This window comes from Ranitomeya variabilis, chromosome 4 (genome assembly GCF_051348905.1).
Source record: "Ranitomeya variabilis isolate aRanVar5 chromosome 4, aRanVar5.hap1, whole genome shotgun sequence".
In the NCBI taxonomy this organism is placed as follows: domain Eukaryota; kingdom Metazoa; phylum Chordata; class Amphibia; order Anura; family Dendrobatidae; genus Ranitomeya; species Ranitomeya variabilis.
In genome coordinates this window covers 69,598,423-69,622,938 of record NC_135235.1, presented here as the reverse complement: position 1 = coordinate 69,622,938, position 24,516 = coordinate 69,598,423, and the positions used below count along the sequence as shown (strand labels likewise).

At 40.2% G+C, this 24,516-nt stretch overlaps 1 protein-coding gene across 6 annotated transcripts in view; it reads left to right on the top strand.

Annotated features, from left to right (window-relative positions):
• SH3PXD2A (SH3 and PX domains 2A) overlaps window positions 1–18,210 on the top strand; it is a 337,450-nt gene extending 319,240 nt beyond the window's left edge. For all 6 annotated transcript variants that reach the window (XM_077258689.1, XM_077258687.1, XM_077258686.1 and 3 more), the window contains 5 exons: window positions 6,072–6,189; window positions 8,780–9,111; window positions 12,089–12,138; window positions 14,695–14,814; window positions 16,111–18,210. In XM_077258689.1, coding sequence (XP_077114804.1) covers window positions 6,072–6,189; window positions 8,780–9,111; window positions 12,089–12,138; window positions 14,695–14,814; window positions 16,111–18,045 — 2,555 coding nt within the window. In that variant the 3' untranslated portion in view covers window positions 18,046–18,210. The remainder of the gene's footprint in view (window positions 1–6,071; window positions 6,190–8,779; window positions 9,112–12,088; window positions 12,139–14,694; window positions 14,815–16,110) is intronic.
• Window positions 18,211–24,516: the final 6,306 nt, after the last annotated feature.

Sequence of the window (24,516 nt, the reverse complement as noted above, 5' to 3'; positions counted from 1 at the left end):
GTCACGAGACCCACCGGCCAGTCCGAGAATTGTGATGCGATTGTCGTCCGTGAATAACAGCCGTCTGACTGCACCCTAATTAAGAACAATTGGCCACCAAGTGACGGTTGGCTTTTTGCCACCGTGGGAAATATGATTATATAGCTGATCTCCACTCATTCTTGTAGGGAAAGAGACCCTCATTGGGGCCACATTGGGAACACCTAAATGGCTGCAAATGCAAAAAAAAACATTCTCTTTGATGTATGATCACTGGCATACATTCACCGATCAGTCTATAGTAGTTGACACCACTTGACCCTGAGACTGGAAAACCCTTAATATAGTTACACTCGGGCTAAGGAGGTTGTATTTGAGGTTGAATCTCTAGTTATAACTGAGCTTCCAAATTTGCTTAAATATAGCCGACGGTACCTTCTTGACATCTTTCCCTTCTCCAGTTTTGTTAAATTGGCTTATACTCGTGGGTTAAATCAGACCGCTATGTGGAACATAATAGTGTTCCTTCATTTTTAGAGTCCATAATTATAATCATTTGGAAATTCCATGCTATACTCTCAATACACCACAAAAATAGCAGTAAAAAGTATGAGAATCCAAAGCCAATTTCATAAGAGCCTAAGTGTTTCCTAATGACGGAGACCACATAGTGTTTGTTTATATACAGTTTCTTTGTTTACCTCCTTGGCTTTTATGATTTTTTTAATGGGTTTTTATGCAGATGTAAGCAAAATAATATTTTTTAATAAATGATGTGCTTCCCAACAATGAATAACAACCATGGAATATGTTTGCCACATGCTGAACCTTCCAAGTATGTCCTTGATGCTGTTCCACACCAGTAATTATTACATATTCTGTGGTTGTTCTATCACGAGTCGCCAGTCCAGTCTTGCCATCCGTATTTCACAGAAACTTCAATTGCTCTTGAGCACATTACTGAGAATGTCCCCAATTCTAGAGCTATGGAAATAATATCCTATACTGTAATCGCATGATTCTACAAATTACAACCATATGCCTTCAGCACGTTGGTGAATAAACACATGCTTGACGTAAACCAACAGCACCACTGTTTTCAAGGGAATTTCTGTCAATATTGACCCTTTAATGAGCTTTGTCACATGACAGAATCTCAGTTTGCAGACGTGTTTTGGTTTTTTTGTCCTCTTCAGTGCGAAGCATGAGATCTGATTTGGCTGCATGAAAGGCCTCTGACTGAGGTATAAGCGGTAATGTTTCTCCTTATGGAGAGTAACATGTCTGGCCTGCTAGTGTTAGGAGACTTAAAGGCCATGCAATGCTTCACTGAGAAATTAAAAGTTGATACTTCCTATAAGTGGCACCAGAGTGCAAGTCCTCTTCCTCTCTGAAGAGGCAATTTGCATAATTAATTTCCTAGACAAGCATTGCATGGCCTTTAAGTCTCCTTGCTTTGGCATGTCACTCTCCACAAGGAGAGACGTTACTCCATAGAAGGTGACATCTTCTATTTTGATTAGTGGATCCTTTGTTGTCTAGTGCATATAGAGGCGTTAACCTTTATTGTAATCCTGACTTTGATAATAGTGAGACTGTTGAAAAATCTTTTGTTCACAACAAGAAGTATTATAGGTCTAGTATAAGGCTTGGTGGCCAGTGTGAAAATTGTAAGATTTCACTTTTTTTTTTTTATTATTATAAGATAGTGATATGAGTAAAATAAAAAAGATGCATTATAAAACAAATAAATGTAACACAAAAATCTGACTTAAGCAATAGGTAATTTTTTAATGACACATTTCCTTTAAATGTGTTTTCCCATAATCTTAAATCAATGGGGGTCTGACACCCTGCACCCCAACCAATCAGCTATCACCTCTGACGGCTGTTGGAAGTAAACAATGTATGGAGCAGAACACAACCACAACTCTTATTAAAAAAAAGCATAAATGCTGATCTGCAGCAGCTACTAAACAGCGTGACGAGGTTGTGGTTGTGGACTTCCACTGTGTGCGTTGTTCATATTTTGCCATAGTAAAAAAAATAATAGTGGAAGACTCCTGATGACTCCTGAGAACTCCTCAGAACCCCTGGTGACTTCTGAGCACTCTTGAGAACTCCTGGTGACTCCTGAGGACTGCTGAGAACTCCTGAGGACTCCTGATGACTCCTGAGGACTGCTGAGAACTCTTGAGGACTCCTGAGAACTCCTGCTGACTTTTGAGGACTCCTGATGACTCCTGAGAACTCCTGATGACTCCTGCTGACTACTGAGGACTCCTGATGACTCCTGAGAACTCCTGATGACTCCTGAGGACTCCTGATGAGTCCTGAGAACTCCTGAGGACTCCTGATGACTCCTGAGAACACCTGGTGATTCCTGAGGACTGCTGAGAACTCCTGAGGACTCCTGATGACTGCTGAGAACTCCTGATGACTCCTAATGACTCCTGAGGACTCCTGAGGACTCCTGAGAACCCGAGGACTCCTGCTGACTCCTGAGGACTTCTGAGGACCCCCATTCCTCCATAAAAAGAGCTGGGAAGTTGGATGCATCTGAAACTGCAGTTTTATATTAGTCAAAACTTCCTTATTCTCAGGATGGCACATACTTTTTTTTTGCATGCATACAACTATACAAATAATCTTACTGGTTTTGAAACCATAAAACTAAGCTCTATCTAAGCATTATATTTCCCAGCTTTAAAACATAAGATTTTGCTTTTGTGACTATTTTCTCGTTGTGGAGCATTGAGTTACAGCCAGTAAAGTTCTGTCAATGCACTATTAGGGCTTTAAAGGGTCTGCAATAGCCAAATACATTTTGTTCTATGCAATTGCATAAACATTTCAGCTTCATTCAACCACAGGGACATTTTGAACTTCTAAAGTAATCTAGTTACTGAACATTTTCAACAAGTAGGAAAAAAAAAAGAAATATTGTATATTCTTCCTTTATAGGCGGTTACGGTGGTCACAAATACATAGACTAAGGGTTCGCTCGGACAAATGCTATTTGATGTTTTATCAGATAGGCAGTGCTGATCAACGTTTTTTTTCTCATACCGTTTCGACATGAGAAAAAAATTGCAGCAGATTTGCAGCACAAATTGTATGGCACATGCTCATTCAAGTCTATGGGTGCGTGGAAATCATCGGACTGCACTTGGATGACATCAGAGTGATTTCCGTGGTCTCATACAATGGAGAAGATGGATACATTTTGTTCTCTTTTTTCTCCTAATCGTGTGCTCCGATTCTCTCATCCAGATCACACATTTTGTTGACAGACCAAAGAGGTTGATCGGAGTGTCATTGACATAATCGATCCAATATTTTCTCATATGAGAGAATCTATGTTCTTATGACCCTGGCCTTAAGGTGCATTTCCACTGCAGGATTATCAGGAATGAACATTCGTAGGAATGCCGATCACCCGATGAATGAGCAAAACGCACATTCATCGAGTGAAATTGTCTATTGATCATAATTGTAAGCAGGACATCGTCCTGTGTTATCAGGCTCTGTGCTGTCGATAACAATTGGAGCTTAGGCACACACTATGATCTACCACTTGTCGCTCTGTGCATTTATTATTACGCAGTCTGCTTGTCTAAACGAGCTATTAAATGACCGATGATCGTCAAACGACATTATGCACATAGACCTTTAAGGTGCATTTACGATGCACAATTATCAGGAACGTTTGTTTCCCATAAATTGTGCAGTGTCAACAGGCCAGTCGTCCCCTGCGAACGAGCGAAACACTTGTTTTCCCGGTGATATGATCATTTGGTTTTCCTAAAAAGTCATCGTTCTCGACAGCGCATTGTCCTGTGTAAACAGGACATGTTGCCCAGAACTATGGCTGCCTATGAGCACACAATGATCTATTACTCATCTTTAGTGCGCAAACAGGCTATTAAATGAACACCGATCAGCAGACGAGTAGTTCTTCGGCGAATGTTTAGTTTCACTGGTCGCCTGTTGTATACTCAGCTTTAGTTAAAGGGAGGAAAACAAGTAGGTGTGAAGTTGCACTTACATGTTGGCTGAAATCTAAGGGGGGCACCGAGCCCCTGTACTTGGCATCAACAGTCAGGTGCTGGCAGACACTAATATGAGAATATTGTCAGAAACATTAGTTTGCTCGCTCACTACACCTATTGCCCCGATTAGTTTGATTATTGATGCCTCTATGATCACCTTACATAGAGCAGCAATCCCACACGACAAAAAAAAAAATTACGCTTATAATTATTTATATTCTTTTTTTTCTTTTTTTTGTTTTCAAACATTTTTATTGGTATATTAAATTTTAACCGGGTAGAATAGACAAGGAAGCGGAGGAGGGGAGGGTAAGGGATATGAAAATAGGAAGAGGTTTTATATTCTTTTTACTTTGCTTGTTAACCTTTTTGCTTTTGCACAATTTTGTCCAATTTGCCTTTGCTCTCTTGGCTCGGTATATCTGGTCCACCCTTGCCCTGCGCTCTCGCTGATCCATTGCTTATGCTGTTTTGGATGACTTCAGGCTGTTTACATTTCTTCTGTGTAAATCCTTTTAGCTTCTGCATACTCGTTATTAAGATAAATTGCAACAAGTAAACCCATAATAAAACCATCCCAGGAAGAAAATACCATGTCAAGTAAAAAGCAGCCTGTTTAATGTCCCGGTATATGCAACACAATTTTTTTGGTGGGAGAGTAATGCAATTATCATGTAGAATGCTTGATGCAAGAAAATAAACTAGAGCTAGATAAAGAGACGCCAAAGATCGTTCTTTAGATATATGTTAGGTGATTGAAAATCTCGCATTGTATTATGGTGCATAACATTTCTGATGGGAACAAAAAAAAAGCTTAAAGTGTAACTACATTTTACCACTGTTATTTTATGTTTGAGTGCCCATTTAAGTGTAAGTATATTGGTCCTTAGACCTGATTGCTCCCCTCTACCTATCCAAAAGGTGAACTGCTTATAGGGGTTGTCTGGCCTTAGGCTACAAGTCTGCAGTCACTCTATGTGACCACAGACCTGTGATTATTCTCAACTCACACACTGCATGCTTTCAGGATTCTCCGGTGCCAGCACTGGGAGCGGTTGCATTCACATTCCGACTAGACACAGCAGCCACATTCCGACTAGACTTTGTCCGGCCTCGCTCAATACACTTGCATTGAGCGAGGCTGCGCCCATCTAGTCGACATGTGACTGCTTGTATGTAAATCACATACTTGTGCTCTCGGCATCAGCACTGGAGAATCCTCACAGCAGGCAGTGCTCGTGATGCGAGGATTCACAAGTCTGCAGTCACATAGTCAATACAAAGAAAAGGCTTTACAATCCAGTAAGCTACTAACAAATAAGATAAAAGACTGCTGAAATATTGGTTTGTTGTTTTACTGCTCGGAGAAACCATCATTTGGAAACAATCTATGAGTGATGGTTGACTGCAGACTACTATCTTCCAAAAATGCCAGGTATAAGGTTGGATTTTTTTCTCTAAAGATATTTGCCATGAATGTCTTTTGCTCATGCCTTTTCTGTAATTTGACGTTTTTGTACTTCCCAGATCTCCTAGTTTAATGCGCCATGTTGATGGCCAGATCATTTGTACGAATGATCTGAAGTGCGACTGTCCTCCTGCTATATGGCCAGTTTTACTGTTAAGCATAGAGGAATTGTACCTGTCATAGTAATAACATGGAAGAGATGATGTTCTTTGCCTATCTGTGGCGACTTAGCCCCTTTTTGTATTCTAATAATCAGGTATAATAGACTTATCATTTAGTGCCCCACTAGATTGAGCCCCTGGTGATCATTTTAGACCTTGACCGGAAATGTTCAGATTCTCTGCACTGCCTCCACAGGAGAAATGGGGCATTACATAGTTAGCTCCCATTGAAATAGATGTCCATGTAACCCATGAGTTTGAAAGATCCTCCAGAGAGACAAATACTTTTTAAAGATTCTCTGGGTTCTAGTTTATACAACGTGAAGATGGTTTTCAGCACATTACACGCTAATTAGCCCTACTGGCCTCTTAACTTAAACATGTTGCTAATCTGATTTTTCTTGCCATTAGAAGAAAAATATGTCACCATACAACCCTACACAAGCCAAGGAAAAGACGAGATTGGATTTGAGAAAGGTGTCACAGTGGAGGTCATCCAAAAGAACCTGGAGGGCTGGTGGTACATAAGGTAGGAGAAGTCAAGAAGTAAAGAAAAATGGCTGCCCTACTAAAGACACTGACAATTGCGTATTTGTTGTAATTGAGTGTCTGCAATTTATTATCCTCCCCCAGTACAGTAACTTTTTAGAAGACGGAATCTTCTCTATTGCAGAGGGCTAATTGCCTAGTTTACAATATCTGTTGTGTACTGTATATTGTCTGTCCCTGACTATGGGGGGTGGGAGTCATTGAACCAAAACATAGCCGAAACCAGAAAGCCTAAATGCATTAAGAGAGAAAATATTTATAGAAGACTGGCACGGATTGTAAAACTTTACAAGGTGAATCCAAGAAGATGTTTGTAGTCCCTGTAATCCTCCTGCCCCAGCACTGTGTATGTAAATGCTGCCATACTCTGCTGCAGTGGACAATGAAATAGTAGTTGTTTATATGTTCTAAATATATTATCTAGAGAAAGCGGTATGGTGGGAGGTTTGTGCCTGTCCTCCAGTGCTATATCGACAATCTAAGTGACTTGTGGCTTTGCTGCTGGGTGTACAGTACAACGACTGTCGTTAAGCATCCAATGATCCAGGATTTCTTTTGGTTTGAGATGTTTCCAAGATAATCCCAACCCCAAAAGTAACATGTAAAAGCTAAAAAAGTAATTATCAAGATTGGCGATTCTCTCTCTGGTCTTGATGACGGGGAGGGTTTTTGGAGATTACGGCACACCTCTTCTTGAATTGGTCAAGTGCCTAGTGGCGTGTGTGCTGTTATGTGTGCCTCACCACAACTCTTACTCCAGCCTTTGCCACGTCTCTCAAAGTAGGATGAACTGTGGCAAAAATGGTGTGAAAACGCCAGAAGTTGCATATTTTTTTCCGCAACCTTGGGTTGTGCAAAAAATTGCAAATTTTCAAGTAAATCTGGCGAAAAAAACTTTACTGAATAGCCCCCAACGTTTCCAAAAGAGTTTTTTCCCATACTTCCAACTTATCACCCATCCACAGTTGATAGGTGGAAAGCCTCTGATCTCTGACGAACCCACCCGATTACAAGAATGTGGCTCTCGGCACTGGGCTACCTCTGCTAATCCCATACACTATCAATGGTTCCTATGTGCACATTGTAGACTACCACTGTATTGAACCGAGGGCTCAGGACTTTCCTTCTTTTGGTAGGATTCGATTGTAGGACTTCCAAGGATATGAGAGTTATCACCTCCCCCGTGTGTGACAATCCCCTCAAAAGGGTTGTGTGGTCTAAATCGATAAGGTTGTAGTCACTCTGTGTGACCGCAGACTTATGAATCCTCCCAGCGCATGTACTGTGTGCTGCGGCGATTTGCTGGTTTCCGACCCGGTACCGGATGATATTTATGTATTATGTATACTCCCGGCCAGAGCCCGTCTAGAGGGCACAACCTCACTCCATACACTTTGTATGGCCGGGAGTATGTCTAAAGCAAACATACCTGCTGGTCCCAGCTCAGAAACCAGCGATTCCCTGCGGCAGACATGCACTGGGAGAGTAACTGCAAAATTATCAATTTGGACCAGACAACCCCTTTGAACAACTATAAGACTCAGTTGGAAGCGCTGGAGACTACTTAGAGGGGATTTCTCGTCATTTAGTGTCAGGAGCACAGCACTCATGACCCTCAGGTTCATGCTTGCTTCAGGACGGTGTGCTCCTGATAATTAACAGTTTGGACCAGCCGCATTGTTGAGTTGCAGGCTTGAGCTGTCTGCTGCTTTGCCTCTGCTGCATTACAGGAGTGAAGTCGACTGAATTCAGCAAACCGGCTAGCGTCAGAGTAATTTTTACACTAAAGAGCTGGCACTCCTTGCCTAGGAAACCGGCCACCTCTAATAGACTGCAGAGGTAGCCAGTAACTTTGGCAACAAGCTGTAGACGAATGAATTGAAATTCCCTCCGCTCTTGAGAACAGATAGGATTCTTCACATGATGTCAATTTCCATAGTTGATGCATGGGATTCTACCTAACCTGCCTCTGTAAAATCAACAGCAAGAAAATTTGCACAAGACAAATTGATCTGATTGTGAATTACTTTCTTTTACATGTGGAAAGTCCTGAAGTTTTTTTTTTTACATGCAATATTTATTTCTCCTTCCAATAATATTCCCTCTTTTTATTATGTGCTTTGTTTATTGAGGACTCTGCTAATCTAATTCCAGCATACCGTAGTAATTGTCTTCATATAGTTTTGCCCAGTTGTAATATTCATATAATGTGGTAATCCACCTTAAGTATTATAACAAAATCCTCCTTAAATATGTATCAGGCTCACATTCCTGCACATGTGTTGATCCCCGTTTCCTGCCTCTTTTGCCTTGTATCCCTCTGGATTTATTCCCAAGCTGGAGAGCAGATGTTGGAAGCTGGTCTTCCCAGGCACACTTTCACTCTTTATTTTCGGCCATTCCTTTGATTGTCGTTAATTGGAATAATATTGGAATTAACAAATTACACACATATGCTGGTTTACAGTCATTAATTAATTTTCCACTCCAAAATCACACAAACTACAAGACCTTTGTCATAAAGTAGTTCATTCAGTTTTCTAATTGAATATGCATTTATTGCATTTTAGGTACCAAGGTATAGAAGGCTGGGCTCCTGCATCCTATCTAAAGAAGGCCAAAGATGACCTACCAAGTCGAAAGAAAAATCTCGCCGGGCCTGTAGAGATCATAGGAAATATCATGGAAATAAGTAATCTCCTGAACAAGAAATCCAACGAAAAGGAAGGCCAGGCCTGGAATGAAGCTGAGGAGCCCCATATTAGCAAGAAAGAAATTAGTCTGCCAATTCTCTGTAATGACTCCAACGGCAACTCAATGATGACATCTGAGAAACCGACACCCAAAGTCACCCCAGGGTCTCCGGCAGTGGCAAGAATAGCTCCTCAGAGATCTGAAATTAGTAAGTGGGAAATGCCGTCTACATCATAACACTTGCATGAAACTTAGTTTCGACTAACATAGTTTCAAAGATGTTAAGGTGGCTGCCTCCCAACTAGGACAGCACACTCTTCTTCTGCTGCTGTCCTTGTTACAGTACCCACGAGAGTTGCCAACCATCCACAAATTCCTGGACCTTCCTTAGAAATAGGGTACATTTTTTGCCTGTCCGTAAAACAAATTCATCCGTGATTTTTTTGTAAGCTGTGTCACAGTCAAATTATTATGAGCTCACACGAGCGTATAATACGGCCAAGTGCTATCCAGTATTCTATCCAGCACAAGGGGCAATATTATACTATGGGGCAGTGCAGATCAGATCTGCGATTATTTTTTCGTGGCAAATCGGCATGGCATCGAGACTCGGCAGACACACCCATACAAAGTCTATGTCATCCAAGTGCAGTCCGATTACCTCGGACGCCAACAATGGGGGAGATGGAGAAATTACTTTCTCCATCTCCTCCGCATCTCTGCTGAGATTCTCTCATGCTAGAGGATCGGAGCACAATGAACTGCCACTGGGCTCAAACTCTAAGAAAGTTTCATCCGGGTTTCAATTGCATAATTGTCTCACATGAGAAAATCTACGCCAGTGTGACCCCGGCCCAATTATCAGCATTTTATTGTGGTGCTAACCACAGTCACCAATGAGATTATAGTGGCCATATTCCTATGGCTGTGTGAGAAAATGAAAGACAAAATGTGCTCTGCCCTAGCACATGTGCCACATTTGCTGTGAGAGGGTAGAGGGGGCAGCAGGGAGGAACAGATATTCCGAGCATACAGTAGAAAATAGAGATCCCGCCCTCTCAGCACAGTTACAGAGAGAAAACTAGCTCACCGTTTTCTTTCAAGAACACAATTGCTAAAAAAGCACATAAAACACCACTGTGGTATCTTTTAAAATGCATTTTTATTACGCCCTTTTTAGTAGCCAGTTTTGTTGTGTTTTTCACATTTGAAATCATGTGATTTTTTTCTTAAATATGCTAGACAGATTTACCTATGCATTTTTTTAAAAGTAAGAACATACAAAAACGATGGAGGTCTATTGAAGAAGAAAGGTGCCAGAAACTGTCAGAAAAAAATAGCACACTAGAGAATATGCATGGTTCCTCATCCCTATCCTGGAATGCATAGTTCCTCATCCCTATTTTGGTATGCATGGCCCTTTGATCCCCATCATTGTATGCACGGCCTCCTCATCCTCATCCTTGTATGTATGGCCCCTTCATCCCCATTCTTGTATGCATGGCCCCTTCATCCCCATCCTTGTATGCATGGCCCCTTCATCCCCATCCTTGTATGCATGGCCCCTTCATCCCCATCCTTGTATGCATGGCCCCTTCATCCCCATCCTTGTATGCATGGCCCCTTCATCCCCATCCTTGTATGCATGGCCCCTTCATTCCCATCCTTGTATGCATGGCCCCTTCATCCTTGTATGCATGGCCCCTTCATCCCCCTCATTCTATGCATGTCCCCTTCATTCCTATCCTTGTATGTATGGCCCCTTCATCCCCATCCTTGTATGCATGGCCCCTTCATCCCCATCCTTGTATGCATGGCCCCTTCATCCCCCTCATTCTATGCATGGCCCCTTCATCCCTATCCTTGTATGCATGGCCCTTTCATCACCATCCTTGTATACATGGCCCCTTCATCCTTGTATGCATGGCCCCTTCATCCCCCTCATTCTATGTATGGCCCCTTCATCCCCATCCTTGTATGCATGGCCCTTTCATCACCATCCTTGTATACATGGCCCCTTCATCCTTGTATGCATGGCCCCTTCATCCCCCTCATTCTGTGCATGGCCCCTTCATCCCCATCCTTGTATGCATGGCCCCTTCATCACCATCCTTGTATGTATGGCCCCTTCATTCCCTTTCTTGTATGCATGGCCCCTTCATCCCCATCCTTGTATGTATGGCCCCTTCATCCCTATCCTAGTATGCATGGACCCCTCATCCCTATCCTGCTATGCATGGCTCCTTCATCCCTATCCTTGTATGCATGGCCCCTTCATCCCCATCCTTGTATGTATGGCCCCTTCATCCCTATCGTTGTATGCATGGTCTCCTCATCCCTATCCTGGTATGCATGGACCCCTCATCCCTATCCTGCTATGCATGGCACCTTTATCCCTATCCTTGTATGTATGGCCCCCATCAGAAAAGCATTAAAAAAACATCTTGTGCTGGTGCCAGCAGCTGCCTTAGCCAGGTGATTATGTGTCCCCGCTACTTAAGGGAATGAATATTCACTGCACTTCACGCCCTTGGTAGTGGAGAGAGGTAAATATTCATTTCTCTTAAGTAGCGGGCACACGTGATCGACCGGCCACTGCTGGAAGCTGGCGGCTGCGGCTGACACTGCGTGCTATTACAGAGAAATGAATATTCATTGCCAGCTCCTGCCTTCTGTGACCCACTGTTCCGCCGCTGCCGCATCCCTGCCATCTTCTGGGACAATGGCTTGGGTATAAACCGAGGGGGGCGTACTTTAGTATATACGGTAATTAAAGTGAAGAGAAACTCCAAAAGAAAAAATGCACTTTTTGTAATATATTTAATATTTAGATCAACAACTGAACAGTGTTTTATCGCAGGGAAAAAAAGCTGAATAAAACCCAGCGAAAATAAGATGGCATTTTTTTGAGCAAAGAGTGTGTGAACATACCCTTAAAACATTATATAGGAAACATTATATCGGAGGGAGTATAAGGACTAAAATAAGCAGTAATTGTTATTTTTATTCCGTACTGGTAGGTGGTATCAGATGTCTTACTTTACACTACTTTGGTTTTACAGCAATATCGTGACTTTTTTCTGTTCTTTATTTTTATGAATCACTTTCCTTTTTATTATCTGTGTGACTAGTTTAACAGTAAAAGTTCTGCATATTCATAGTGGTTATAACTTTTTCCTTGGCAGGTTCTCCAAACCTGAGAATGAAACCACCACCCCGGAGAGAATCCAGTCTGGTTCGTTCTACACTTTCTTTTCTTGGGAATACGATCGTTTTCTTTTCTCTAATTGACTAAATTGGATTGACATCAGTATATGTAATTTAAATAATACAAGGCTCATTACAGGGCTTGTAGTAAGTGATATGCCCGTAAGCACTGCTAGTCGTGTTAAAGAAAAAAAAAAAACGCCTGTGAAGCACAATAGGCCATTCTTTGCCAAGTCTGGAAGCAATTTATGGAAATTTCGATGTGGTGTGAGATTGTTAGTGAGCAACACAATGGGATGTCCAGTACTTCTTGACAAACTATGCATTAAGTTTATATGTAATAAGTACCATATGCAAACATATGGCGGAGCTATAGCTAATGGCATCAATGATGTGCAGATCTGATAGGACTGATGGAGCTTGCAATGGCAGATGGCAAATAATAATAAAATACATTGAATTGTTAATGTTGATTTAAAGGTGTGCCTATCTTATATATTTATGACTTAGGTACTGGATCTACCATAAGTATCTCATTTTGGGTTCTAACTATCCGAGCATGCTCGTGTGCTAAGGCCGGTTTCACATCATGATATTTTCGGTACCTAAAAAAAAACGGTACCGGAGATGACAGTGTCTCTGTATCCGTGTGTGTAATACTTGCGGCACACCTGTGTGCCACATCAGTATCACACAGACGAGCGCCAGAGAAGAGGCACTACAGTAATCGCTGTTCCCGGCGCCGGGTGCTGAAGACACTCATCATTCTCCCCTGCTATGCGGGCGATCATCGCGAGCAGGGGAGAATGATGAGAGTTAAATTCAAGTGATAACAAAGACAGCAGGCGGCGGCTGATGGGAGTATTCATCAGCCGGTTCCTGCCCTGTAAATAAATAATTAAAAAAAAAAAAACACGGTGTTGGTTCCCCTCTATTATCTATAACCAGCCAGGCAAAACTCAGAGCCAGGGGCTGCAACCTTCAGCTATCAGCTTCAGCAAGGCTGGTCATAAAGAATAGAGGAGTCCCCGCGCTGTTTTTTTAATTAGTTAAATAATGTAAAAAACCGACGTGGGTTCCCCCCCATTTTTGACAACCAGCCTTGCTAAAGCTGACAGCTGGGGGCTGGTATTCTCAGGCTGGTAAGGGACCATTGATATAGGCCCCCCTGCTTAAAAATAGCAGCCTGCAGCTACCCAGAAAAGGCACATCTATTTGATGTGCCAATTCTGATGCTTTGCCCGGCTCTTCCCACTTGCCCTGTAGCGGTGGCAAGTGGGCTTCATATTTGTGGGGTTGATGTCACCTTTGCATTGTCTGGTGACATCAAGCCCACAGATTAGTAATGGAGAGGCATCTATAAGATATCTATCCATTATTAATCCTATAGTTACATGTTAAATATAGACAGAGCCAGAATAAAGTATTTTATTAGAAATAAAACAAAACACAGTTTTCCATTTTTATTTAAAAATAACAAACACAGTTATACTCACCTAACGCCTTATTCCACCGAAGCCCTCGTCTCCTGTAATAAACCAAAAACGAAAAACAATATCCCTCACCTATCCATCGTTCTGTCCCACACCGTAATCCATGTCTGGGAGATAAATAGTTTTCAACCTGGACGGTGCCAAGATGCGACCGTCCAGGCTGAGAACCACTGGTGAATGAGCGCATTTTAACACGGGCTGGCCGGATTGACGTATGGGACGCTGATGGGCTGACACGACAGCAGCAGGTCTGCAGAAGCCGGCATTCATGGAGATCGTGATTTCTGCTATACATAGTAGTGCTGAAGCCCTGCTATGTGTAGAACAAGTGATCAGATGATCACAGCTTAAAGTCTTTTCAGGGGACTATTAAATTCAATTTAAAAAAAACAATTAAGGAAAAGCATGTTTGGTATTGCTGCATTCAGAAATATCAAATCTATAAAAATAGAAAATAAATTAATCCTGTCCGTAAACGGCAAAGTAAAACTTGTCTAGCAAAAAAAAAAGCCCTCACATGGCTATATTGACGTAACTATAAAAAAGTTATGGCACTTGGAAGGAGGGGAGGAAAAAACAGATAAAGGCCATGACATGAAGGGGTTAAAGCAGGATCATGACTTTTTTTCTGTTCTGTTTTAATAATCACTTTACTTTTTATTATCTATGTGTATTGTTTAACAGCAAAAGTTCTGTAGAATGTCAACGTAAAGGCACCAGCTTCATCAGGTCAAAAATATTAATTTTATCATGTGTCCAGCAAATCTGATGATAGATTCTCATAAACCAAGGAGATATTCATCTTTTGGAATACTTAACATATCATTCTTGAAATAATCATACCTATATAATGTTTGTACTTGTCATACTTTTATCTGTTTAGTTTGTTATTCTGTAAGCCTTTAATCACTTTTACCTGTTAATTTCTGTTATTTTTTACATTTTTCTGTGTGTGACTTACAGCTGTGAATTATTTTTACAAAATGTGTCATTGCTCATTACATCTCCGAGATTATGTATTCGCTTTGTACTAACATGGATAAAAAAACAAACCTTTTGAAACCATATCCATGTCAATTTATGTTCTCCAGGGATTCCAGTTGCCAAAGCCTCCCGAGCCTCCATCAGTTGAAGTGGAGTATTACACCATTGCAGAGTTTCAGTCTTGCATATCTGATGGGATAAGTTTCCGAGGAGGTCAGAAGGCTGATGTAAGTAAAGACTTGTGTTCTTTGAAGCTTATGTTGTAGCGAATAACCCGATCTATTGTAAGGCCATGACCTCAAATATGTCTACATACCTTAATCCAATATTCTGGAGAGCTAAGTTTTGTAGGATTGTGCAGTAGCATCATGTACACCATATGTCCGTATCTAATAAACCAATGAAACCCCCACAAATTCACTTACACTAATGTAATTCAAATCTAATATAATAATCCAAAATTAAGAAGCGTTAATTAAAAATGGAATCTACGGTATATACAAAAAGCATGTATTTTTCTTTACTGTAATCCCAAACAACCATCTGTCTTAATTTCCTACCATGGTCATCTGGTCATTTATTGCCAGGAATGTACTTATGTTGTGACTGTGATGTGTTAATTATAAGATAAGTATCATTCAAGAGCCAATCATTATACGATTTCATTACTTGGTATAGTAAATGTACAAAATTGCACAAACTTAAAACTATGGTATAGGTTTTTCATGAAAGTCTGCAGTCACTCTGTGTTACTGCAGACTTGTGAATCCTCACAGCACGCACTGTGTGCTCTAAGGGGACTCTCCGGCTAGAGTGGGCCATCGTTATGCATACTTCCAGTGACATTCCGACTAGTTGTGTGCGGCCTTGCTCAATTTACTTATATGGAGAGAAGCCAGGCACGTCTAGTGGAAATGTGGCAGGGAGTATACATATCGCATACTTGTGGTCATATGACCCCCCCACTTTCATCACTGCATCGGAAGAATCCTTGCAGCTGACCCTGCTCCCGCTGTGAGGATTTACAAACAATGACTGCAGATTTTCATGACATACCTTGACAACCTCTTCAATAGAACTGGAATAAAACCCTACAGATGTGTCTCTGTTCAATGCCTCAGTGTAAGCCATCTGTCAGCCATCCATTACACATAGGCTCCCATGTTAAAAATCATATATTTTAATGTATACATTATTTTTTTTTTTAATGGGTAGTATTCAGATAGTGCCATGATGAATAGTTGGACATATCTGTATTCAGCATGCAGCCTGTATAGTGGTTGACATAAGTTGTCTATTTTTTTACATTTACAAATACTAGTTTTTCATATAATGGAGCTAACAAAGATTTGACCCCTTTATACTACATAATTAAAGTAAAGTAATTAATATAACATGTACAAGGCAATTATAGATGAAAATGGAATTATAGCTATTCTCTTCTCAGTATTTTGTTAATACAAGGAATCACGTTAGAAATCAGGTAATTAAGAGTGAAAATTGGTTATTTTATTCTCTTACAGGTCATTGAAAAGAACTCTGGTGGCTGGTGGTATGTACAGATCGGAGAAAAAGAAGGATGGGCTCCGTGCTCATATATTGATAAAAGAAAGAAACCAAATCTAAACCGAAGGACAAGCACGTTAACAAGACCAAAGGTCCCCCCTCCTGCACCACCTACAAAGCCTAAAGATGTAGAAGAAGTATCAGCCACTCGTCATAGCTGCTCTGTAGAATCCAGAGAGTCTCCAGCAAAGCAAATTTATGAGGAGCCAGAGTATGATGTCCCAGCTTTTGGCTATGATCCAGATTCCGATATGAATGACTCCTTTTCTCAGAGCAGTTTTGCTGATGAAATTGTAGAAAGTATGTTCAAACCCTCCAAGCCTTCTCCTGTTTCTTCTCTTCAAAGAGCAACATTTCAAGTGGGAGAGTCTTGTGAAGATGTCAACAATGAGGAAGAGACCATCTATGAAAATGATGGTTTCCGACCATATGTGGATGACGTAGCATCAAACAAAGAGTCAAGCAAAGAGTCAAGTGGAGATTCTGATTCACTGAAAAGCTCATCATTGGTGCCAAGAAACTCTCCATCAGGAACCCCTTCTAAACCTCCTCTTTTAAAATATAAATCAGAAAGAAATGTCCAGCAAGAAATCATTAAAAATGTTTCCTTCTCATCAAATGAAGAGAAAAAGCCAAGGTCAGTGTCTGATGTTGGTTCACGGTCAGTGCCAAAGGTTGGAGCAAAGAAGGAGTCTGAACAAAAGCCTGGAATCATTCCTTCAACAAGAGCAAAGCCAATAGTTAGACCAAAACCCTTCATAAGTAAGACTGATTCTCAAAGCCAGGATAAAATGGACATTAGCACTTTGCGCAGACAGTTAAGGCCAACAGGACAGCTACGAAGTGGACTTAAAGGTTCTAAAAGTGAAGAATCAGAAAGTCTCCCAAAGAGTGCATCAGAGGATATTGAAAGTCTACCAAGAAGAAGTTCAGTAGATAATCCTTCAAGTTCTCCACAGTCATTAATATGTCCAAGTAACAAAGACAAATCTGAGGATAGTAATGAGAAAATATTCTATACTGCCAAAAGCACCTATCAAAAAGTAATGGATACAGAAATTAGCTTTCCAGCAGGGGCAAATGTTGAAATCTTAGAAAAACAAGACAGTGGTTGGTGGTATGTCAGATACAAAGATTCAGAAGGTTGGGCACCATCGCATTACTTAGAGCAAGTGGATAATAACCAACGGGAAACCTCAGCACTTGAGCCTGACGCTATGAAATGTAAAAAGAATGAAAATAAGTCAAATAGCCTGGAAAAGATAGAAAAAAGAGTGCAAGCATTAAATACAATTAACCAAAGCAAAAGAACAACACCTCCAGTTCCCTCAAGACCACCTGGAGGGTTCTCAAAACCTACAGGGCCAAGTAGCAATGTTGTAAAATTAAGAAATGGAGTAAAGCAAATTGCGGTAAGACCCCAGTCTGTGTTTGTTTCCCCGCCACCCAAAGAAAACAACCTTGCTTGCCATTTGCGAAGAAATGAATCACTTTCTGCTACCGATCATTTGAGGTCTGTTCGAAGAAATTCCTCCTTTAACACTGTCCGTTCTCAGGTAAACGAGTCAAGATTCAAACCTACTGATAAAACAGAAGCGGACACAACCCAAGTGGAAACATCTGTGAGATCTCCTCAAAGAAATGGAATCCCAGTATCTACTGTTCGACCAAAACCCATCGAGAAGTCTCAGTTTATACACAACAACCTTAAAGATATGTACATCTCTATTGCTGACTATGACGGAGATGATGAAACTGTTGGATTTCAAGAAGGGGTTTCTATGGAAGTGTTGGAGAAAAACCCTAATGGCTGGTGGTACTGTCATATCCTCGACAGTGCAAAACCATTTAAAGGATGGGTACCTTCAAATTATTTAGAGAAAAAGAACTGATATTCCTTTGTGTGGAAATATTGAGTTACCTTAGATGCTCTTGAGATATTTTCTTAATTTAAAGATTGGACTGAGCGTACATGTACTTGGAAAGCCAGCAATATGATCTCCATGATGTAAAATCAAGTTGAGGAAGTAATCTTCCTATTTCTATAAAAGATATTGAAAGAAAAAAAAAATTTATCCTTGTGAAAAATGTTTGGAAATAACACAGGGTATAACATTGTATTATGATCATCAAGCAGTTAACATGAAAACCATATTTGTGTGCCTTCACTTCATTATCTGGAACACTAAAAATGTTGCAAAAATCCAGGGAACTCCTCCTGGCACAGTCTTCAGAATGCTATGTCTGTGCTCCTTTTCCCTGACCTCTCGTCTTATTGCCAACAAGAATAGACACTGTTTCGTGTCTGGAAAAAACAAAAGTGTAACTCCCAACAAGGAATGCTAGACGTTGTAATGAAACGTTTCTATCCTTTTTTTTACTTTATATCCCAAGTTCTAATTTGTGTTTATTTTTGGCTTTTGCATGTTTTTCTGTATGTGTTCAAAGTCAGAAGATGCAGAAAACCAAACTCTAGTTTTTTTTTTTTATTTAATTTTTTTAGTCATTGACTGTTTATATAGTAATTAGGTTTTCTTAACTTTTAATACTTTCGACGAGATTGAGGAGCATTTGGCATACATGATCCTTGGGCCTGACGTGGGCCCAAATATACCTAAAGTACCTAAGCAAAAATATTTGTCCTTATGGCTTAAGGGCACCCTATAACTAACAACATTACGGCTAAACAGCGTGGACATTGTATCGAAGTACAAAAATACACGAGTCTGTTTACAACCTTGTGGATGAGATGATACTTCCATAGCTGTGTTTCATGAGATTAACACTCCAGTGACACATTTCAGTTTATATTAGGAAGTTAAAGAGGTTGGTCTGGTCAAGAAGGATGGATCTGCTTTTTTCCAAAATAGCACCACCCTCGACCCAAGGGCTCATACACATGACTGTATTTTCAGATGACACTCGGACCAATGTTATGCTATGGGGCCGTGCACAAATCCGATTTTTCCTTGGTCAGAGTCTGTCCAAGGAAATACTCTAACCATGCACATTTTGCATCCGATATTTGGATCGCACTCGATCGGCCATGCAAATAAATGAGTCATTGGAAACCATTGGACTGTACCCAGACAACGGAGTGCAGTTCAGTTTCCACGAACTGGCGCAATGGAGAAGATGGAGAATTTTTTTTCTCTCCATCTTCTCATCCGAGTGAATCGGATCACACTATGATCACCCTCTGGTCTGAGTTTGATCAGAATGTGATTAGCATAATCGACCCGATTCTTTCGGATGAGAGAATATACACTTGTGTGACCCTAGCCTTAGACTGTTTGGATTGGACAGAGTTGCAGTACTTTTCCCAGCTCATGGGCAGATGTGGTGCTTTTTCTTAAAAAAAAGCTCTTTTATTTTTTAGAATCCCAGACAACCCTTTAATTCACTGGATATGCTCTGTTCATTTAGACTTATTCAAGTATTCAGCCCCTTTAAGTGGTCACTGACCTTAAAAAAAAACAAAACAAAGGATTTTTAAGCAATGATTATTATTGTATATATGTAAAATAATGTCTATGGGATTGGGATAAAAATGCTCATTTAGGCTAAGTTCACATTAGCATTCGCATCCATCACATACATCCGCATGTCCTGCGTACCCAATGTTAAAGATAGGTACGCAGAACACATGCAGAAGTATGTGGAAGTAGGCGGAGCTTAACGAAGGAAGTACGCAGCCCTCCGCAAAGCCCCCGAATGCTAATGTGAACTTAGCCTTAGTGAAGATGTGCTCTTCGAAAATCCCACTGATAGATATCGCAACATGCCACTTTTGCATTTCAAGTTCTCGTTGGAAACTATTCGGTCTTTGAATGTAGTGATTCATTTTTTTGTGGCTTGTTATGACGTTTATTGGCCCTTTAAGTGAGGTATATTTGGTGCTTCTTTTGCCATGTATATAATGTATACACTAATGTGCCCTCTTCTGAACGCTATTCGGATACGTATCGTTCTGCAGTGAGATTCGCCATTTGTCCTCAGACGCGTTGTTTACATTACAATTGATTCATTCTCGGCAATTTGTATATTTTGTCTGTTTTTAATAATTATTTTTTAAAGTCTGTTTTTTTTAATTATTAGGTTAAAGTCAGGATCACGTGACTCAAACGTGGTAAAGGAAAAAAAAGCAGAACAATGCAAGGAATATACTTAGATGGGAGATTTGTGGAGGGTGGGCAAGCCTGTGTAATTTTGCCACCGTTCCTGAAAAATAGGACACTCCCAAATAGGACCTCCGAATGTGGAGGGGAGAGTATTCGGCTGTGCCCTGGATATAGAGCCGCATACTTCTCCGACACTATACTCCAGAGTCAAAAAGCAAGGCAATTTTATCTAAGTGTGCACTTGAAAGTACATGCATCATTGCAAGTATCATATATGTTCTAATATTGTATTTGTGTATGTGAATTTTTGTGCTTAAAAAAGACATGAATTCCTTTGTGGAGTTTTTGGTCATGGGATTCTGACCTTTTTTTAAACCCCTTACCTTTTGTGTCCAGATGAGTAGCCTATCCTATCATATACTGTATTACCGTGCACAGTAGTACTAGTGTAGCTCTTGTGTATTACTACCAGTGCTACGTCGGAGGAGCTCTCTAGTAAAACCTATGGAATAATTTAACAACATAGAAAAAACTTGTAAGCCATTTTTTAAAGATTTGTAGCCATATGGAAATGTGTAGTTATATGTAGAAAAATATATTTAGTTATATAGGAAGCTTAAAAAAAAAATAGGAACCCAGAGAAGGTACTGTACCTTTTAATTTAAAGGGGGTTTCCATCTCCATTGTACAAGTTGAAGATCATTTATCAGAAACATTTCAGGGCAGACAATTAGAATCCACTGATATTTTCTAAACTTTATTGGCACGATGAAATGTGGCTTTCGAGATAGTGTCCACTTCGTCATAGTTGGTCACCTAGAAATCTCAGGAGGAGGTGATCCCCGTTAAAAATATACAGAACGTTTTCAGCTAGGTAGGAGAATGTGCAAAGTGCAACATTATCCATCTTCTAACATCACCTACCTAACTGGTATTACAGATTTGAAGCTTTGATTTTCTTTCATTTTTTTTTTTTTTAGAAACTCTATATAGTTCTGCTGGACAGTATTACATAGACTATACATAGATTACCTGCTTGACTGCAGTACTAATAATAGCAATGATTTTAGTGGTTATATTAATATTATAACGATGATTATGTTTTATCAATAAGGATAAAGAAGTGGTTCATTATTGATGCACTTTAACAATAATGCGTTTTACATTCCAGTGCATTATAATAAAAAAAAAAGTGCAGGCTATACAGAACTTACAACAGCACATTAATTTATATATATAAGAAGAGGTTATTTATGATTATTTATGGATATTCACAACTGTTAAGCCATTATTAGTAGTGATTTCTGTGGCTTTACTAATTAGTTTAATATTACAAAGTCAGGGGTTGGTGTACAGCCTTAAAGTTTTCCTTATCTTCATAGAGGTGGCGGTCCTGTTGTGAACTGCCATCATCATCATGTATTTGAAATCCGCAGATTGGCTTCAAGTGACATATATCAAATACATATATTGTGCTGGAGAGAGCTTGCTTACTTTTCCTCCAACTGCACTTTTAGAAAAGTCAGAATTTTTGATCGGTGGATTCCCCGTGCTAAGATCATTATGGATAGGCAGAAGTGCTTGGCCAAAACTGAAGATGGGCTCCATAATCCTCGCTAGTCTTCAATTCCAGAGAAGAGAAACACTTGGAAGAGCACTTCTGCTCCTTTGTTCTAGTGATCATTCTAGTGGACACCCGCCGATCAAAGGTTCTGTCATGGCTTCAAGTGTCAAAGATTTTTTTTCGGAAGTATAGTTCTACTTAAATTCTCAACTATATTGGGCCACCACTTTTTATTTTTTTTTGCTTTGTAAGGAGATCAGAACCCTAAACTCTTTCCTTCTTCAAACACATATTTTATCTGCAACAGTTTAATTTTGTAGATAGAAAAAGAGGGGCCACTATTTAAAATGTCAAACTGGGTTGAAATTATGGTACCCGGCTTTGCTAACCAAGAAGAAAAAAAAGTCTGGGTTTTGTTTCCTTTCCACATACTCTTGGACTCTTGACATCTTGGACCATTCCTCCCCACTTACTTAAGTGATAATGAAAGTTTTCCTCTTTAAGGAAAGTGACTTCCAAATGCTGAAAAATAACAAATAGAGCAGGTACTCAGCATTCCAGGGTCCAGTGCTGGCTCTCCGCCACTGTTGGGGTCTCGAGGTGGTGGCTGCAGTGGTGACATCATGTCGATAGAGGACATAGCTGCTGTAGCCAATCACTGAGCTTGGCAGAGATGCTAAGTTCAGTGATTGACCAGTGCGTTGTTGTGCGCTGTCAACATAATGTCGCCACTGCAGCCATAACAGAGGTCCTAGCAGTGGTGGGCAGCCAGCGCTGGTCTTGGGCAGAGTGAGTATCTACTCTGTTGTTATTTTAAAGCATTTCTGATCTACCTTCCTTAAAGTGGAGAACCCTTTTAACAATAAAATGTATCTGGAGAGAGGAGTCCAGTACATATTATTGGCCAACAGGAAATGGAATTGGATTAACCAGGACTGGATCTCTTCTCTTTATGGACTTCTAGTAACTGCATGGTTGGTGCTTATGGTACTTGCTTTTGCAGCATTAGTATCAGAAAAGATTTTAGTGCTTTGATCTCCTCCATATAGATATTTATAATATTACAAACCTTAAAAGGGTTGTTTGAAACTTCAACTCTGATGGTCTATCCTTAGGATAGGTGATCAATGTCTGATAAGTTGGGATGTGATGACACCCTCATACCCCTGCCAATAAGCTATTCCCGGTGTCAGCGGTGGCTGGAACTGCTCAGTTATGGAGCTGCACAACACAGCTTTGTTGACTGTACAGTGGCCACGGTCAGTTATTGCACATCCGCCACCTATTCAAATCAATAGGGGGTGGATGTGTAGTACCTGGCCCCAGCCACTATACAGTCGACGAAGCTTTGTTGTGCAGCTCCATGACTGAGAAGTTCCAGCTGCCGACTCCGGGAACAGCTGTTCAGCGGGGGGATGTCGGGTGTCACATGCCCACCAATCAGATATTCATGACCTATCCTAAGGATAGGTCATCAGTGTTAAACTCCTAGACAGCCCCTTTAAGGCTCAGGCTACAATCGACATCCGTAGTCTGTTGTTCAAATGACAGCATCCTAGTGGCAGCAGGCAATGGTGCCATTATGGTAAGACAACCAAGAAACTGTCTTAGAGGATTATTGTCTTACAACCAGGACTTTATTGTATATTTGTTATTGGCACTTGACTATTCTTTTTGTGGACTCAAAATGGAATTCAGCTACACTGTGCTTAGCTCTCAAAAGAATGCAGAGTGTAAAGTATTTTTTCGACAAAGGAAACAACATCTAATGCAACTTTTAGCACCTATGCACCCCGAAATTAGTTCAGACATTGCAACATTTGAAATTCTAGTTATAACATTTTATTCAGGATAAAAATAAGTAAATCTGATGTTGTGATAATAGAATATATCTGTAGCATCAGGACCATCCGGACTTTAATTGATAAAATATTGTCGTCAGATTCACTGAGCCAAAAATATGATTTTAGAAGACATTAAATTTAGTAAAAATGCGCGTATATGGCTTTAATATATTGGAACACATTGTATTTTGTTTCTCTAATGAAGAAGAAATTCTGTTTGTAAAACTTGGGTAGAGTTATATCCCGTCTAGTCGGAGGAAGCCCTCTAGTGGTTGCTTTCTGCATTCAAAACCAAAATAACTTTTTGCTGTATACTGCAACGTAATTAATAATGAGCACTTCTGAGTTCGTTATTGACGATTATATAATGCCTGATATAGCTTTTGGTTTCTATAGGAGTAATATAGATTTTTTCTTTTTTTTTACTTTAATTCTGCATGACCTTACACTTGTATGACAGATTACATTTTCTACATGTAAGAGTTGGGTTACAGTTTCTTTTGGTATTCTTTAATATGTTTATCATGATATGATAAATTAGGGATTTAGTGATCATCTAACTTCCAGTTAGTTGCGGGGAATAGGATATGTTGTGACTTCAATAGAGTTAGAGTACGATAATAATGTTGTGATGGCCATGGATTCGACTAGATCTTTCTGTATTCATTAGACTATTTACTTTTTTAGTTTATTTAGCCATTTTGAGAATTGAAGCCTATTTGCCATGGCTTTGCTTATGTATGTTAACATAATCCTGGAGATTGAATTTCCAAATGTTGCCAAAATTGATCTTATATAAGGATAAGAACATCCGTGCATAATAGGGAGCTCAAA